Source organism: Sarcophilus harrisii, chromosome 6 (assembly GCF_902635505.1).
Source record: "Sarcophilus harrisii chromosome 6, mSarHar1.11, whole genome shotgun sequence".
In the NCBI taxonomy this organism is placed as follows: Eukaryota; Metazoa; Chordata; class Mammalia; order Dasyuromorphia; family Dasyuridae; genus Sarcophilus; species Sarcophilus harrisii.
In genome coordinates, this window is record NC_045431.1 from 145265977 (window position 1) to 145285725 (window position 19749).

General features: G+C 33.0%; 1 protein-coding gene across 3 annotated transcripts in view; it reads right to left on the reverse strand.

Moving 5' to 3' along the window:
* The window catches only part of DNAJB14 (DnaJ heat shock protein family (Hsp40) member B14), a 78314-nt gene that overhangs the window by 18684 nt on the left and 39881 nt on the right, over window positions 1-19749 (reverse strand). For all 3 annotated transcript variants that reach the window (XM_003772940.4, XM_012552031.3, XM_012552030.3), the window contains one exon: window positions 7642-7787. In XM_003772940.4, the coding sequence (XP_003772988.2) occupies window positions 7642-7787 (146 nt within the window). The remainder of the gene's footprint in view (window positions 1-7641; window positions 7788-19749) is intronic.

Below are 19749 nucleotides of genomic sequence, written 5' to 3' on the forward strand. Positions count from 1 at the left end.
AAACTCAATTTTGCGAACTGTTCAATTTTAAAACTTTATCTCTACAATATTCCCATCTGCAAATAAATGACTACAGAATTATTCTGAAATAAAGCCACAATTAAAATTGTTGTGAGTTCTATCCCCCAGCTTTGTGATTACACTGTTGGAGAACATGGTTTTAACTGGATTCATAAAGTTCATCTTCTTAAGGCTGAGTTATCCAATTAGGAAAATAGGCAATTGTAGAGGCTCTATCACTCTTCAGGATACATGACTCAGTGTCAACTACTATTATTTCTCCCTTAATCTTCCAAAGGAATAAAGAGTAGGCTGAGAATAAAGGTTTAGGTTAAAGAATTTGCCTGCCTCACTTGGAAATGGGAACAGGAAAAAAAAATGTACAGCATTAACTAGGCTTTATCAGACTCACTAAGATGTCCTAAAGTGGGCATATTCTCTAAAATAATTTTGTTGCTGCTGAGTCATAGCTGACTTTTTTGTGACCCCATGGACCACACTATTGATGGAGTTTTCTGGGAATGGATTCTTATTCCCTTCTTCAATGGATAAAAGTAAACAGAATGAAGTGATCTGCCCAGGGTTACAGTGCCTGAGGCTGGATCTGAACTCAGGGCTTCCTCATTTCAGAGTCTGTACTCTATTTACTGAGTTATTTAGCTGTCCCTAATATATATTTATATTGTTTAAAATTTTAGTGTCAGAATTTAAAAACATTTGGAAAAATTGTTTTGACTTTTTAAATGTATACAGCAATTTTGAGCTTTAAATATGTTATCTTATTGGATCCTCACAATAATCCTGTGGGAGGCAATGCTAACATATCCCCCATTCTAAAGATGAGAAAACAGGATGAGAAAGTTGAGTAACTTTCCCAGGATTATACAAGTAGAAAGCATCTTAGGCAAGATTTGACTCCAAGTTCTGCACTCTATATGTTATACAACTGACATTTTTTTTTTATCATATATATATATATATATATATATATATATATATATATATATATATATATATATAAAAATCTCACTTTACCTAGAACTCACTTTCCAAAATCCATCTTATCTTGAACATGAGAAACAGAAAAGGAAAAAAAGACCTCTGAGCAGTCATGTAGATGGTTGTAAAATTCATGCACAAAAATACATACACTTGATTCACAATGAAATGAGCCACCCATACCTATCCACAGTTTATCAAGTGATATTCTGAATCAATAAGAAAAGGCTGTACCATATTCAATATGTCCTCCAGAAAGAGTAGGAAGTATGTAAAATTATTTTAGGAATATTTTTATCATGAATGATTAAAAGTATTAGGATTTTTCAGCTATTCAGAAAGACTCATTTCCTTGGGGTTCCAAATGGTATTAAGGTTTTAAACCCAGGTTTAATTTCTTCATTGAAACAGGATGCAGCACTAATTGTATTGTTAATACAACTAACAATTTATGCAATGCTTAAGGTTTCCAAAGTACTTTCCATATATTAGTGTACTTCTCACTCTGGGCAATCTTTGTTCATAATGGTATAATTTTAAAAGGAAGTTCAATTTTAATCTCAGTTTAGTTTCAGCTCAATTTCAGTAGGTAATGATCTCTCTTTTAATATTTGTAAAGATGAATGGGAAGAAAAATTACAATAAAAAGTTCAGAGTCAATTAGTGTGCACATTCTACATAGCACTGTTTTCCAGATGAAAGGAGAAGTTATATCTTTAAACATTAAACTGGCATTTTAAATATTTTTGTGAAATATAGGCTATCTCTGATGGGTAATGATGAAAGGCCATACCTGCCTTTACCTCCATCCTCCCCATGGAGTCAGCTGACCACTGACATCCCTTCTCAATTCAGAATAAAAGGTAAAATAATTGACCTATGTTTCTTGGGCAAAGGGGTGTTTTCTGCTTTACAATTTAGAAAAATGTTTGGTGGCTAAGTTCTGGCTTACATGCGTTTTCCCATGGGGGGAGAAGGGGAGAAATCGTTCATTCTGGATACAGTGAGTCAAATAGGCTTTTTTGGACTTACCTGGGAAACTAACCATCATTCTACTATTAAGCAACACTACAAGGTAAAGTAGTCTTAATTCCAAACAACTGACTCACAAAAGAACTTTTGGTTTGTTCTGAACTACCTATTAATCTCTATTAATGCTATTTTATCTAAGGACTAAAATCTACTGCCAGATCTCTCATGAAGACATTATATTAGTTTTAGGATAAAACAAAGCCCCACATCAAGACTTCAATTTGATTTGATTCTTATGCATTGAAATTATTGCTCTGTAACTCCATAGTGCTGCTTTCTTCTTTAATTGCTGATATAATGGCCTCAATCTTACTAGAATTTTCACTTAAATATTTTAAAAAAGAAATACTTGTTCTTGAAATATTTTATTATGGAATTTTACAAAATACCTGGAATATTACCATCACACTAAAAGTATGTGTTTCTTAGAAAATTCATTTATCTGACAGGCAGTACTGTTTACAAATTTCAAATTATCCCCTGATTCAAGAACTTATTGCTTCCTACAGCTACTAAAACTAATCCATGCTTCACTAGTTTCATTTAAAGTCCTTTTTGACATTGCCTCATTTTACTTGCTCAATCAGGTTGGAGTCATCTCTCCAAGTCTTTTCTCATGTGATATATCATCCCCTAATTACATACTTTCTTTGATTCCTCTCTACCCAACTATTTTTCAAGACATAGTGAAATTTTACAAATTCTATAAAATCTTCCTTAAGAACTATGAACCACAATGATTTCCTCTTCTTAAATTTCCCACTTGGCTTCTCTGTGGTACACATTTTAGCAAGTTTCTTTCTTTCTGTTGTTCTTTCACAGTTTCATACAAGTCCACTTTCCAAGTAGACTGAAAGTTCCTTAGAGAGCAGGGACAATTCTTCCATTCCTTTTGTTTTCTTCCCCTAAACACTAAGCACACAGACATTCAAAAACTTACTAAATTGAATTAAACTTCAAATAAATCTTCTGTACTAAATGATACATTCACTGAAGAATATTCAGATGCTAAAACACTCACAAACAAGATTCTGCTCTAGTCTACTGCCATATTAACTGATCAATAAGTTAATCTAAGGCATATACTTAATTCTGTTTTTGTACTCTCAACAAGTCCAGCTATTTTTCAAGCACACCAAAAAATGGTTAGAGGCCTTTAAAATGAAAAGTTCCTCTAGTCAAGATACATCTTGAAAGAATTTCTGGATTACAGTTCTAGGAACAGGAAAGGTTAGATATTGTTTCATTCAACAAAGATCTGAATGTCTATTTTATGCACAGCAATTTTTAGTACACTACTCTAGTTGGAGAGATAAGGCATACACAGATGAAAAGTTAAATAACAAAAATATTTGACAACTATTTAAGAAATGGTATAAAGCGGTATACAACTAAGTATCAACTGAAGATAATAAGTATTTGAAAAAGTCAAATGAAGGAGACAGACATATTTGAGGCTGATTAGACAGCTTCATAAATGAAATACAATCTGAGTTGGGTTATGAGATGTGGGAAGTGAAAACAAAAAGGGAAAGTAATTTAATGGGGGACTTTGGCTTGGGAGGAAGATAAGGATATAATCGAAGTTAAAACTGGCATCTTAGATTCATTTATTGAACACCAACTAATGAATGCTTACTATGTACAGAGCAATGTGCAAGGGACCAATTCAAAGGAAGATTATTTTTAGACTGGGCATAGGCAAGCATTCACCAGAGGATCATAGAGGTAGAGTTGGAAAGGATGTCAAAGGCTATTTAATCCACCACTCTTATTTTATGGGAGAGAATACTAAGGCCCAGAGAAGGTAAGTGGCCCAATTGGTGTCATCCATATAGTAAACATCCCAAGTGTAATTTAGAACCAGATTGTCTGGTTCTAGAACTAGTGTATTTTTCACTGTAATAATTGCCTCCCCCCCCCCCTAATTTTTCCCATCTTGGCTACTTGGTTAAAAATCCTGGGTTATTTAAAAAAAAAAAAAAAAAGGGGGGGGGTCAAGATTCAATCCTTATTTGTGAATGGAGTCATGTGTACACAGTTTTTTCTATTTATAACATAAAAAAAATTTATTCAGAAAAAAGAGACATAGAAAAATGTTTTTTGGTGGGTTAAAAAAATTTTTTTTTTTTTAAATTTGATCTAGTCTTATGATTTCATTATAAGAAGGAACTCACTAATGAGGAAACTCCCATTCTCAATGCGGATTAGTACCGCCTTTTCCATTTAAGATTTGTTTAATCACCCAGTGAGAAGGAATTGATTTGCCTAGGATGACATAGCTAGTAGGTGGTATTTGAAACCACGTCTTCCAGACCTACTACTTATTATAACATACTTGCTTTTCAGATTTTATTTCTGCATTAAAATGAGTTAAAAAATTTTCATTCTTAGAAAAAAAAACCCACCAGAATGAAATGATATTAACATTTGCAGACATTGGTTTGGGTTTAATTGTGAAGAGCCTTAAATGACAAGAGATTTAGAGCTATAAAGGACTCTTGTCCAACTCTCTCATTTTTCAACTGACAACAAAGAGGTCTAGGAGGAAGTTACTTGTCCGAAGTCAAACAGACAGTAAATATTAGAATAATGATTTGAACTAATATCCTTTGATTCCATATCCAGAGCTCTTTCCACTAAACATTGTGCCTCAAGGTGAATGAAGCAATATGGTCAGGAAGAGGCAGAGATCCAGATCCAGGAAGTCCCGTAGATGAAACATATCTCCATTCTATCATTCCTCCAAATTCCACCAAATGGGCATTAATTTGATTTACTAAACTTATCTTAAGTATTAAAAAAACCACATACTTTAAAATATATTTTAAGTATTAAATTTATTCTCCATTTGTTCCTTAGTGCAAATCCAATCCAAAGGTCTTCCTCTGAACACAAAGCTGAGAGAGACTATTCTGAGCAAATTTCAATTTCTTTAGGGCGTGTGTGTGTGTGTGTGTGTGTGTATGGGTGGGTGGAGGGTGAAGATGCAGGAGAGAAATAATTCTAGAGCACAGTGAACTTGGAGGGATGCAGGCTTAAATTGGATGTAAAAGTGGAAATATAAATAAAAAGATCAAGAAGAAGACTTTATATATAAGCAGTTGAAGAAGGGAGGGTGAAGAACAGAATGCGAGAAAGTGGTGAGAAAAGGTTGTACAAAAGGAGATGGGAAGGCAGGGAAAACAAACTTCACCTACTTTGTAATTTTGCCTAGGACCCTGATGGCAACAATTGCCCCAGATGCCATTATCTCCTCTGTCACCTGCCATAAGCTGCCAATGTCTTGTGTAGAACAACATCCCTGTTTATAGGTGCAACTTGATTTAGGCAAACCCATTATAAGAAAATCTGGATTTTCAAAAAGAAAAAAATTAGGGAGGGGATGGGGTGTGTATGTGATCATTTTCTTTACAAAAGAATTCACTTTAAAATTTTTAAAAAACTTTTAAAAGAATTCCTTTAAATGCACAAGGAAAACTCATGATTTTAAATGATCTGACTTATAAAAATTTAATTTATATACAACTTTTAAGGAACAGATATACCTAAAACAAAGCACATTTATATTCACTATCAGAGTTATAAGAAATCTGGAGAAATTATTTTGTCCATATCTCCTTACTCCTTAGTGCTATGTAATTAAAGAAACCCTGTCCTAGTTGTCAAAAGACTTAAGTGCTGGTGACTTTGGGGATATTTTGTTTAATTTCAGTTTCCTTATCTGTCAAATGAGGAGTTTAGATTAAATTATCTCTAGAGTTTCATTTACCTGTATGATTCTATTAAATACTATTCTTTGAAAGCTAATAGATTTAACTAAACATCACAAAGTAATCACACTATATAGATAACATAAAACCCTTATGACTTAACATATTACTTCTTTGGGTTCTGATTTTTGGAGAGATAAATCTTCTGAACAAAATTACATCTGCAATAGATGAACTTATTAAAACTTTTTTTAAAAATTTTAGATGACAATAAATTACAATTGTTACACAAGCATTTACATTACTTATTTGGATAATGTTTTGCTAACATTCACTGAAAAAATTGAAGGAAAATTCAACTTATTTCCTTAAATAGTGATTTTAATATTAATTTTTCTTAAAAGAACCCAAACTTCTACTACAATTGTTTCCAAACAATTTTTTTTAAAACACAGCTGTCAGAGATTTTTAACTTTTCACACTTGGGGAATTCTCAAACAGAAAAAAGAATAAAAATCATAAAATTTTCAAGGCTACATTTGATGCACCATTATGAACTAGCTTTTATTTGATGAACATTTTATGTTTATGAAAAATAAAAAATAATTTTATTATGTGAAATGGATAGCCTTCAGTAATAATTTTTTTAAAATTATATATTGAACCAGAAATCATACATTTAAAAGAAAATTTCATTAATAAAAGGTATCAGTAATTAAATTGTTATGAATTAAGCTACTCTGATCAGCTTTTTAATTCTAATTTAATTGAACTGAAATGTCAACTAAAATTTGGTTGTTTTTGAATAAAACTTTTTTTCTACATAAAATTTTTTTCTACATAAAATCGATTTCTTTAACTTAAAGGAAAAGAAACCTGGCCAAAATGTCTGAAACTGTAATATATTTATATCACTAGTGCCACTTCAGGAGCCAAATATTATCAATGTATGTTTATAAACTCTAAATATACTTAATCTTACCAAAAACTTCCAAGAAATAAAACTCTTTTTTGGAAACATTTTTAAAAGCACATATAGATAGTAGTCATTCCCCAGGACTAACACCTCTTTAGAATAATTTACAGTGACGCAGGTCAGTTTGTATAGTTCCAAAAAACCAACAATGTAACAGTAAATACCAAATAATGCTTAAAACTTGCCCAGTCCCCAGTGAATGATGATCAGAAACCTAATTAAGCTCTTATAAAGAGGAGCTTATTAGAACCAAACTGTGTTGAGGCATGAAACTGTAAATGCAATCTTATGGCACATTAATTTATTACTCATTGAAATACAAACATATCAAAAAAAAAAAAAAAAAAAAGGAAGAAAAAGGAAACTATGAAACTTGAATGAAAATAGTAGCCAATAAAAATGAGAGGAAAAAACAACTTCGGTTAAGACAAAAATTTAAAAATATCAAATAAAAAAATGAGCTGGAGGTAACAGATAAATTGATGAGTAGGTAAATAAACACCATAGTAATAGAATAGCTAATAAAATATATTTTTATATGTCAAACTGCTTATCTTGCCTTTTTATCATCACAGAACCAGATAGCAGCCTGACAACAGTTTATGTATAATCATTCACTTAAATATTTATGTTTAGTAGGTTTGATTGGCCTAAAAATATACTTAGGTATTTAGCCTAACCAATTTACTTAGATTTATGTCAAAGTGAACACAATGTCTTTGTCAAATACCAAGTTATATTTCTGTTGAGTTTATTCTTTTCTAAAGAACTTGATACAAACATTTTAATGAATGTTTCTAAAAACAAAATGCTATTCAGAAGAATTCTGAAATGAATTAATTGAACTAGTTATTAATTCACTACTGTTACTATACTTATAGTACAATGTTAATGTACAATGTTTTTAAAAGTTTACTTTACTTTTAAAAGCATCTGTTGCTCCAGGTGCATGGTTTTTATCTGGATGAAACTTCAAAGCAAGTTTTCTGTAAGCTTTCTTCAAATCTTCATCACCGGCATCTTTTGTAACTCCTAGTACTTCATAATAATTTTTACACTTGTTTATGCTGTAAAGAGAATGTTACATAAAATAAATGTCAGAAGAAAATTTTATAGAACTTTTGTGAACATTTAACTCATTAGAAAAGTAAAAATAAATATTTTTGCTCCATTGTTTACCAAACACAAGAAACCTTGTTCAGGATTAGCTGCATATAATTCTCAATTTACTCCACTGTGTTCCAAGACACACTCTACATCCCAAATTCTGGAAATGTAGGCAGAAATGTGAGCAAGAATAAACATTCGTATAAGAACTCATAAGAAAAGCAATTCAAAATTTGTCACATTTGTACCTAAGAGATAGCAGATGCCACAATAAAATATTTTGGAACAAAAAAATTGAAACTACAATAATTACATGAAAAAAAACTATAAATACTTTTCAACTTTTGTCTAATTATAAATATTTAGCTAAGAATGATTAACACAGTAAAAATTCAATATTTAACATAAATAAATATGAAATTTGAATCTTCATGTGGTTTAACACCAAGTAAGGGTAGAAAACAGGAAGGGAGGGAAGCTTCTTTATGTAAAGTAAAATTCCCATCAAAATGAATTTCCAAATATGTTCTGGCAGAGGCAAAGAAAGAAATTGGGTGGTGAAAATAAGTTACACAAAGACGGAACACATCCCTAGTATTACCAAGAACAAAACAAAGCAAAATATTAAAAGAGTTTGGAGGAAAACTGACCTTTTCTGCATTAGTAGACAAATTTTCTAGTGAAGATTTATAAAGTAAGAGAAAAATTACATAGGACTGATACAATTATAGAGAGATTGACTAGGACAATGAGAGAATTGATCCACTGAATAAATGGAATCTTCTGACTAGGAAGGGTTGCAAGAATGACTAATAGGAACCTGAAACTTATGTTAGGTAAAAATATAGTAAGGTTTTTCTTACAGCCCAGAGTTGAGTTCAAGTCACTCAGCACAAACATATATACTAGATAAATGTAAAAAACTGACTGGGAGAGGGAGAAAGGGAAAAAATTTACATAATTTTGTATATTTGAAATATAGCAAACTGTGTATAGTAGATTTGCACTTTCACATATAATCATCCTTTTTATTATGCTGTACTATGAAAATGCTTGCTTTATTCCCCAAATTAAAAAAAATTTTTAAAGATGATATTAACCAAGAGCTGCCTCTCCTCTCCAATTTCATACTTCAAATTACTTAAACACCCTCTTTTCCTCTTTCCTTGATCCAATCTGAAAGGCTGAGATAGCCAGTCTCTTGATCATTAACAATCTCTCTACTTATATGCCCGATTCCATCTCTTGTTTCCTATGCAATTTGTCCCTTGTACAGTTCTCTCTTTTTGATTGAATTATCAACTAAGTCTAGCTATTTCATTAGCATTACAGAAAGTTTTTACATACAAATTGATTCCTAAAAGTACATAACCCCAACAAAAGTACAATTAGCTGAGTGAAATCTAAATTGTGGATATATGCAAAAAATAGGATCAAAGACTGAAATTCACTTTACCAAAAAATGTAAAGCCCCATTTTATTAAAAAAAAAAAAAAAAAACAAAAAAAAAAAAAACAAGGAAACTTTTTAAGTGTCAGAAAATTAAAAAACACCAAACCATTATTTTGTTCAACTGAATTTCTATAGGATCTGAATATTTCATTGTTCATTTTCTGTATGAGCCAGGGATTTTCTGGTTTTTAAATCTTAAAAGAGTTTTAGAACCCTGCCTTCTGTAGTACCTTAAAATGTTTAGTTTTTGATTCTCAGTGGTCATTTGAATTTCAATAATTTGCTAATTTATATTACAGAAAATCTGAAGGCAAAAATGAAATAAATTAATACCAGGTCTTAAAAGTTAAATGACAGTGGAGTCTGCCATTTTAGAAGTGTACTCAACCTTAGCTTATGTGTCTACTTTAACCAGTTAGCAAAATAATTAACCAAATTAGTAAAATTAATACATCATTTTAGAAGATAACTCTTATGCAAGATGGACTTCTCATTTGGTAAAGCAGACGGTAGCGGGGGAGAGGAGTAAGGAGAAGAAAAGGGACAAGAGTTTGCAAGAAAGTGCAAACTTTCCTCCTTTTAATTATCAATTTAAGCTCAGGAAAATGAACCATGGACTTCCTGCAACTACTGGTTATAGTAGTGGATAAATAACTGCAGTCATTAAGCTGTCTGATATTCAAGAAGACTCCTCTTTCTTCCAGTAACATAAGCAATATAGATAATAAAGAGCAGTGCAGCAAAGGGCTCCACCAAAAGTTATGAGGATTAGTAGATTGTTTTCATTCCAGAAGATATTCCTCCATTGATCCAAACTTGTTACCTTTGCCCTTGAAAATTTGTGACTTGAATATTTTCTTTCTGTATTAATTTATAAGAATTCATTATGATGGCTTGGAACTCCTTCAGTAAACAATTAAAAGCTTCAAAAGAGGGTTATTTAGCATCAGGTAAAGTTTTATTTAAACATATCCCTTTTAGGAAAAATTTGCTGAGAGTTCCATTCATTCCAAATCTGAAAACGAGATTATTTAAATAACCTTCACTTGACTCTACTGCCCCATCACTATGACTGAAACTGTTCTCTCAGAGATCATCAAAGTCCTCTTCATTGCCGAATCCACAGGAATTTTCTCAAGTTTTCATTATCTGATACTGTATCCCACCCTTCCTTCTGGATCCTCTCCTCTTAGGAGTTTTTGTGACAATGTTTTGTCATAATTTTCTTCCCATCTATTTGACCAATGCTCTCAAATCATTCATTGTTCTGTAGATCCTCTTCCACATCCCACCCTTTTACTATGGGTGTATCTTAGAACTCCATCTTTAGCCTTCTCCTCTTCTTCCTCTACACTCTTTCTTCAGGTGCTTATCAACTTTCAGTGATTCAAGAGATAAGGGAATTATAGGCTGAAAGCTGGAAGAAGAAGCTAAAGCACAATGAAATTAAATAAGTTACCTGGGTCATACAATTATAATTAGCAGCCAGGTCCTCCCTTACTCCAACCCAGAGACCCTATTTAGTCTCTCAAACATCCATCTAGAGAGATGTCAAAAACCTCTCAACTTCAGCGTGCTCAAAGCAACATTCATTTTTTCCCCCTTAAAAACCAGGCCCAGGGACAACTAGGTAGTGCAGTGGTTAAAGCATCAGTCCTGAAGTCAGATCTGTCCTCAATCACTTAACACTTCCTAGCTATGTGACCCTGGGCAAGTCACTAACCCCCAATCGCTTCAGCAAAAACTAAAAACCAAAAAACTCAAAATTAACACAAAAACAAAAACAAAACCACAGGCCCTTCTAACATTCTTGATTCGGTCAAATAACAACCAAGAACTCATCCTGGCCTCTTCCACTTCCTCTTATCTCACAGAATCAAACAAATGCCTGATTTTAGGGCTTCTATCTCAGTAACAGTACTTGTATTAGCTACCCTCTCTATTTAGGATCTGGCATCAGTCTATTTGAATTATTATAATGACCTTTTAATTGGTTCTGTCTCTATTCTCTAATCCATTTTCCACAAAGCCACCAAATTGATATTCCAAAAGCACAGCTTTAACCATGTCACACACACTACCACTCAAGACATTTTAATGAAATCTAGGACAGAAAACAAACTCCTCATTTTGGTATTTTAAAAACAATATAGCTCCAGATTATTTTTCTGAGCTTATTTACTCATTCTTTCCCATCTTAAAGCCAAAATGATTTACCTGCTGATCTCCATCTCCATGACATCACATTTCCCATGTCTCTTATGCTCATTCTCCTAACCTCTGCCTCTGGGACATTCATGACTTAGCTCTAGTGCCACCTCTTGCTAGAGGCCTCTCCCTATTCTTTCTCAGTATTTAGTAAATACTGAGCCCCCACAGAAAATTATTTTGTATTTAGCTTATATTTATGTGTGAATATGCTATACCTTCTAGTAGAATGTAAGCTTCTTGAGGGCAGGGCCTGTGTTTTTGTTTGTTTCCTCATCATCAAATAGCACAGTGCTCAAAGAAATGTTTTTTTGGCAATTTTATTTCTGTAGAGAGCCCCTAAAAGGATAAGCCCAAAATCAAACAGACAGTATATGTCAGAAACGGGATTTGAATCCAAGTGTTTTGGCCCCAAGGATAGCTCTCTGTTTATTAGTTACAACTCCTCCCTTCCCCTCCAATTACTGCCTCTGTGCAGACATCATCAAAAAGGTTGATCAACCTCACTGTAGCAAACAGGTTAGTGTACCTGCACCAACTGCAACCTACAGGGCAAGAAATCTATTTAACTGAAACAGTATGTTCAAGATAAGTCAAATCACCACCCTGACCATCAATCTCCAGTTATTGACCAAAGGCCATCAAGAGTCAGGTGCTACAGCCCCAAGTCCTTAGAACTGTCAAGTAGGTGAACATCTGAAATAGATATGGCCGTATCCGTGGAAGGAACCTTAAAGAAGATGTAAGATCACAAGCTTTGGTACTGTATACTAAAGACCATTAGACCTTTCCATATGATGCTATATTATTTCTGACATTAGAACGTAAGCTCCTCAATACTAGCAGACTGCTTTTTCTTCTGTATTCCCATGCTCAGAACAGTACTATCTATGCACATGATGTCATTAATGAAGGCTTTCCAATATGTTCACTCATGATGCTAAGGTGCCACTTTCCTAGCACATAGTCAATAAATGCTTGCTCAAAACTATGATCCCATAAGAAAGAGTGTAAACAATAAATGAGAGTGCAGAAGGGAGGGAGGGAGCTATTGCATCAAATGACACAGATAGGTCAGGTAAGAAAACAGTGGCCCCACACAGTTAGGAAATCATTCATACTCTGAGGAGAACAGTTTCACTGATGTCGTTTCTGACTGATGTGGCAGTCAGAAACCAGATTTCAAAGATTGAGGAATGACTAGGGAGAAGGAGAAAAAGGAGAAGAGAAAATTATCCCTAGTTGTAGAAAAACTTTTACTTAGAAAATCCCTGAGGAATAACAAAGAAACTATTAAATGACTAATAGCTCCAGTTAAGTAACAAGACAAAAAATAAATCTATAAAATCTATAAAAGTCACTAATGGCTCCATATAACAGTAACAGAAACCAGAAGAAAATGAGGCAAAAATACAAAATAGAAACAAAAAATGTACAAGACTGAAGCCACACTGTGAAAGTCTTTAAATACCTAATAAAGAAGTTTGTATTTGATCCTAGAACTCCTAGGGAGCCACTGGAGCTTACTAAGCAGAGGGGTGAGATGGTGTCTTTGTTTTCCTATTATTTTTTCAGTGTGCAGAGGACTGGAAAGGGGATGCATAGTTGAGGCAGGGAGAGCAGTTTAGGGATACTGCATTGGAAAGAGGTGACTGTGAGAGTGGAGAGAAGACAAGTCTAAGAGATTTGGAAGCCAAAATCACCAAGCTTGGCCAATGAATGAATGAATATGTGAGTTGAGGTCCCATGAAGAGTTCAAGATTATTCCTAGGTTACAAACATAGGTGGACTTGAAAAACAATGCTGCTCTTAAAAGATTAAAAAAAAAAAAGTACTAACAAGAGTCTGCTGCAAACTGAAATGACTATGGCATGTTTTTGTTGTTCAGCTGTTTCAGTTGTGTGACTCTTTGTGACTCCACTTGGGATTTTCTTGGCAAAGAAACAAGAGTGGTTTGCTATTTCTTTTTTCTGCTTTATAGACAAGAAACTTGAGGCAAACAGGGTTAAGTGACTTGTCCAGGGTCATATAGCTAGTAAATATCTGAGGTCAAATTTGAACTCAGAGGAAGATGCATCCACCTGACTCCAGGCCTGGCACTCTACTGCATTTCCTAGCTGCCCCTACTATGGCATAGCCATTACTAAAATGTAATAGGCAACTGGTGATGAAGGACTGGCACTCAGGAAAGACACAAGAAATGGACATATAGAACTGTGAGCCATTTACAGAAAAATGATAACTGAACCTTTATGAATTGATAAGATCACCAGGCAATATGGAATACAAAAATAGATAAAGACTCAGAACAGCTCCTTGAGGGCTCAACCATAATTTCAAGGCACAATGTGAAGGAGAATCCTGCAAGAGAGACTGAATAGTAAAGATAAGCCAAGCAGGAGGAGATTTGGGAGACAGAGGAGGGAAACGGAATAAGTTCAAAAGAGTGGAGAGCAGTGTAATGTTGAAAGTAGTTGACAACAGGTTCAAGACTGAGAAGGAGATAAAGTGAAACAGTGATAGCCTGAGTATAAGTATAAATAATTCCTGCAGGGAAATTAAATGCACCTGGAGGATCTGTGCTAATTTGATAAAAACTACCTAAATAATGTCACTAATTTAGTGTTATATCAAACAAGAGAGGGCAAAAATCATTTGAAAACCAGAATGTTCTAGAATTTCAAGAGAATTGTTAAAAATTGGATTGAAAGGATATCCTGAAATTATAACATAAAATGATAAAACTTAAAATTTAAGATGAGCTCAAATAGAAAACTATGCCAGTGGGACAGACAATATAAACAAAAATATGAAACAAAAATTGATTAGTATTTAGAATAGAAGAACAAATTCCTAGGAGGAAGTGTTCCCAATTTGATAAAGAACTGCTGTGAAACTTGAAAGCATTTGGGGAGAAAATAAGCTTACAATGACCTCCTATACCAGAAAAAAATATATATATTTCAAAAGAATACATGGCATAAATAGGAAATGTTATACAATTTTAAAAACAGGTGACACACAACTCTGGCTAAGAGAAACTGCTAGATTCTCCCTTCCCCCCAAAAAAGAATAAGCATTCAAATTTGACTATATTAAAGTTAAATAGGCTGAATACATTCCATATAATTAGGGAAAATGAAAACTATTCAAAGGGTGGTATAATCTTTTTATCAAATATCTTTGTTAAGATTTGCTATTCACCCAAAAAGTATGAGATCAAAAACCATTCCCCAATAAACAAATGGTCAAAAGGTATGAACAGTTAAAAGTGCTGCAAACTACTAAAACATCATATGCTCTGAATCAAAACCACTACTATTTTTGTTTTTTAAATACTCAGAAAATGAGCAAAAATGATAAAAGATGGAAATGTTGTAGGGATGATAAAAAGCCATAAATGTTAATGCATTGATAATGGAGGTACAAATTGGTCCAATCATTCTGGAAAGCAATTTGGAATTATGTAAACTAAGATGTTCAAATCCTTTAATCCAGAAATTCCATGCTGGGTACATCTCAATGAAGTCACTGATAAGAAAGGTTTCACATACATCAACTATTTATATCAGTCCTTTTTATGGTAGCAAGAACAAAAGAGAAGCCATTGTTTGGGAAATGATTAAACAGACTATGGTAACCAACAATGTAATAGAATATTATGATGCTATAAGAAACAGTGAAAGTGATGGATAACTACACACCCTCATTGTAGAGAAACTCAGGAAAAGTATATGCAAGGATACAAACTGAAATAAGTTGAATCCGGAAAACAAAACAACAATTTAAAAAATACAGAAAGAACAGGAAGTGAAACTAAATGCTATGAAATTATAATGATCAAGTTTGGCCATAAAGAAGAGATATATAAAGGAGTTCCCCTTCCTTTTTTGCAGAGGAGGAAACTATGGGTGGAGAAGCCTACAAATAATGCTTGAATTTTTAGATGTTCTAGTCAGTTTAGCTAAATGTGTCCCCTACACACATTACACACACCTTTTTTTTTTGTTTGTTTGCTTGTTAAAAAGGAATATTCTGGGGAATACTTCGAGAAATGTAGGTGATATATTTGGCAGCTAGGTGGCGCAGTGGAGACTGCTGAGGCCAGAGGCTACAAGATCTGAGTACCTTGAAATATTAATTAATCTGTCTGCCTTCAGTTTTCTCAACTGTAAAACAGTTAAGTGATGGATTTGGCTCTTTCCAACAATGGGATGATTCAAACTAATCCCAATAGACTTATGAAAAGAGCCATCTGAATGCAGAGAGAAGACTATGAAGATGTGAATTACAATATAATATTTTCATCTTTTTTGATGTTTGCTTGTTTTTTTTTCCCCTCTCTCATTTTCCCCTCTTTTTGATCTGATTTTTCTTGTGCACCATGATAAATGTGGAAATATGTTTAGAATAATCACACAGGTTTATTAACCTATATTGAAATGCTTGCAGTCTAGGGAAGGGGGAGAAGATAAAGAGGGAGAAAAATGTGGAACACAAGATTTTGCAAGAGTGAATGCTGAAAACTATTTTTGCATGTATTTTAAAAAATAAAAAGCTATTATTAAAAAAAAAAACAAATCAACAAACTTTAAAATAATTAAAATCATCTATCTCCCAAGGTTATGACAATCAAATAATATATGGATTAAGAGCTTAGTATAGTACCTGACATAATTGGTCCTATATAAATGTTAGTTATAATGATGATATAAAAACAAAACACAACAGTAACATGTTATTTTTTAAAATAACTAGTAACATTAAAAAAAATAACAGTAAGAAAAATGCAACTTAAAATAATGGTAAGGTTTTACCCTTCACCCACTAACATGGAGGGACTTCTACAAAGAGACACATACAACTACTGGCACAAATATTTTGACTTGCTCAAAATATTCTGGAAAATAATTTGGAATTATAGAGACAAATTATGGAAGGTGAAACATTCACATTCCTCCACAAAGAAATCCCATCCTAAAAAAGTCATAGGTAGAAAATCTCAATATATAACAAAATATTTCTGACATTACTTTTATTTATTTATTTTTATTGAAGCTTTTTAGTTACAAAACATATGCATGGGTAATTTTTTCAACATTGACCATTACAAAGCCTTCTGTTTCAAATTATCCCCTCCTTCCCCCATCCTCTCCCCTAAATGACAGGTAGTCTAATACATGTTAAATATGTCTAACATTACTTTCTATCCCAAAAAAATAATGTCCAAAAGTGAGTAGCTTTCAATTGGAGAATATCCAAATATTATATTATATTAATTATTAATATAATAAATTATCATTATGCCATAAGAAATTTTTTTTAAAAAGTAATTCAGAAAATCAAAAGAAGATTTGTAGGAGATGACTGAAAATGAAGCAATGAGAAAAAGAATTATAATACAAATACTATAATGTGAATGAAAAAAAACACTATGACGAAATAGTTATGATGGACAAACTTGGGTCTAAAGAAAAGATGAGGAAATGAATATTCTTCCTCTAGGCTGAGGTAGGAACTAAAGAAATAGAAAGGGGCAGAAAAAGTCACTTTCCAGATTAGTTTGCTCAGTTGTTTTTCTTTGTTACAGGGAAAGATGAAAGGAGAAAGAAGTGTGGTGGGAGAGCTGGGAAGGAGTCACATGTCTGAAAAGGGTTATAATGTGAAAAACATGAATAAAGCTTCTGTTTTTTTAAAGTCATTGTTCCTATCCTAGCAACATTATTAAGTTTGAAGATAGGCTTAGAATTTTAAGATTCATTCATTCATTTAGATTTTTTGGACTAGGTGAAAGAGGAGATTCTTTGCCTCAGATTCTACTTATCTTGAGTCATTAAATGGGTGCAGCCTCAGTCAAACTGAGACCTGTGGAAGACCTTAGCTTTAAAAAGGCCATGGTCTCTCACTATACCAAAGACCATCTCCAGTCTCTTGATCTATATCTGGTCACAGGACCCAGATGGCTCTGGAGGAGAAAGTGAGGCAGGTGACTTTACTCAGCCTTCCCCTCACTTAAATCCGATTCACTTGCATGTCATGGCATCACCTAAAAAAAATGTCATGGTCCTTTGTCATGATCCCCTTTGAGAATGAAGGATAAACAACAACTATACTCTGTGTGATCTTTACTATATGTCATATGAAAATTGGTTGAAGGAAATTTATCATATAAGGATTAATTTAAGAAGCTGGCAATGTTTTGTGCAGAAAAGAGAAAGTGTATGTGTGGAGGGAAGGGGATGATAACCACTGGTTCTCAGGTGTCTGCAGGCCTGTCCCGTGGAAAAGGTAGCATACCTGTTCCATATGGCTCCATGAGGGAAAAAGCCAGAGCAGTATGTGAAACTTCAGAGGTCTATTTAGAAGTGAGAGGAAGAGGACCTTGAGGTCAGAGCTGGGCCCCCATGGAGTGGGTCACCTTTAAAGGCAATGAATGGACTTGCTCCTCCATGGAGCTTTTCAGACAGTGAGCAAATAGAGGGCACTTGTGCTATCAGTCACAGGGGAGATTTCAGAGGGCTTCTGAGGTCTCTTCTCTGATCTTTCAAAAATAAAAAACTTTTTTAGAAAGTCCTTTTTTTTTAAATGTTAAAAATATGAAGAATTTAATTCTCAAAAACACCTACAGGAATCTCTTACTTATCCATGGCAATGAAGATGTATATAACATTAATAATACAAATATCAGAGATATTGGATAAATCAAATATCAGAGATCAATCTGGCAATTAGAAACGACATAAGAATGCTTTTTTATGTACCTGCTAATTGCCAGATTGATCTCTGATATTATGTTTTAGAGACAGCTTAGTACTTTGAGATAGAGCACTAGACCTACATTCAAATTTAACCCCATAAAGTGAGGGAGTTGTGGATGGACTCAGTGACCTCCAAAATTCAAAATTACTTCTACTTATAACTATATAATCCTGTATCTATGTTTTCCTGTTGATATTAAAAGGGGTAGTCACAGCAGATCACAATAAGCAAAGGCAAGGGAGGCATTTTACTCATTTCTAGAGGGTACTCTACCACATCCTCTTTGTCCTGAAAATGTCACGATAAATTAGAGGTCAGTTTGGAAAAATTAGTGCTTACAATTAATATCCTCAAATTCTTGCCTAACTCAGTTCTACAATATATACTTTTTTTCACTTTCAAACAGTTGAAAAGCACAGGTTTCAAGCTATATTCTCAATAGCTTGTTCAAATATACTAACTTTCATGTTTAATATAACAGAATTATTATTGTGCTCAATCTGGAGTCATGAGACTTGTGTTTGATTCTAATATCAAATACATATTAATTTTATAACCATGGACAAGACTTTTTAGAATCTCAATGTCCTTATGTGGAAAATATGGAAAATAATATTTGTACTCTACAAATATTTAGTGAAATACTGGGTGTGCTATATCTTAACACAAAAACAAAAAAGAAAAATGAAAGTTTTCTCATGTAGATGATGAGCAAGAATTAATTAAAATGATAATTACACAAGGTGCCCCAAAAGTCTTTGTATAATTTTGAGCTATTTACAGCTTATAAAGATATAGTGTAAGATTTAATATCTTAAAATAATATTTTTATTCAAAACTATTTTTAAATTTACATTCAAATTTTATGAAATATATAACATAAGTAGTGAAATGCTTTCTTATTCCTGGAAAGCTTTGATTAAACTCTTCCCCCTAAACAATATATGGGTTGATTTTTATTTGTAATGTTAAAAAGTCTTTTTAAAAATCTAAATTTTTAGCTGACTAAATAACACATTTTCACTTTTGAAAATGATGTTCAAATGGTAATTATGATTATGTTCTACTTAAAAGATTTTCATATTGGCCACTGTTCATGTTCATGTTCATATATGATGCGTTTTTAAATAACAAAGTAGGAAAACTCTTAACTCTTTCTAAGCTTCATTTCAGATGTATTTCAACTCAAAGGTGATGAAAAGTACTTCACTTCAGATAATTAGCCTTCCTATACCAATACTGTTCAGAGTGTATAACTTATGCAACTAATGGAAAACTATTGCATTGCTTCTCCCTGAGCAACTGGCTTGCATAATCATGCAACAATCAGCTAACCAACAGGATAACAATTCTTTCTTCAGAAAAATCCCTTGTGAACATGTGAAACAAAAAACAAAACAAAACAAAAACCCATCACTAAAGTGCTTGGTTATTTTAAGTCTATACAACATATAGCTTATGACTAAATTAATGCAATGAAAGTGAACCTTGGAAATCAGTTCT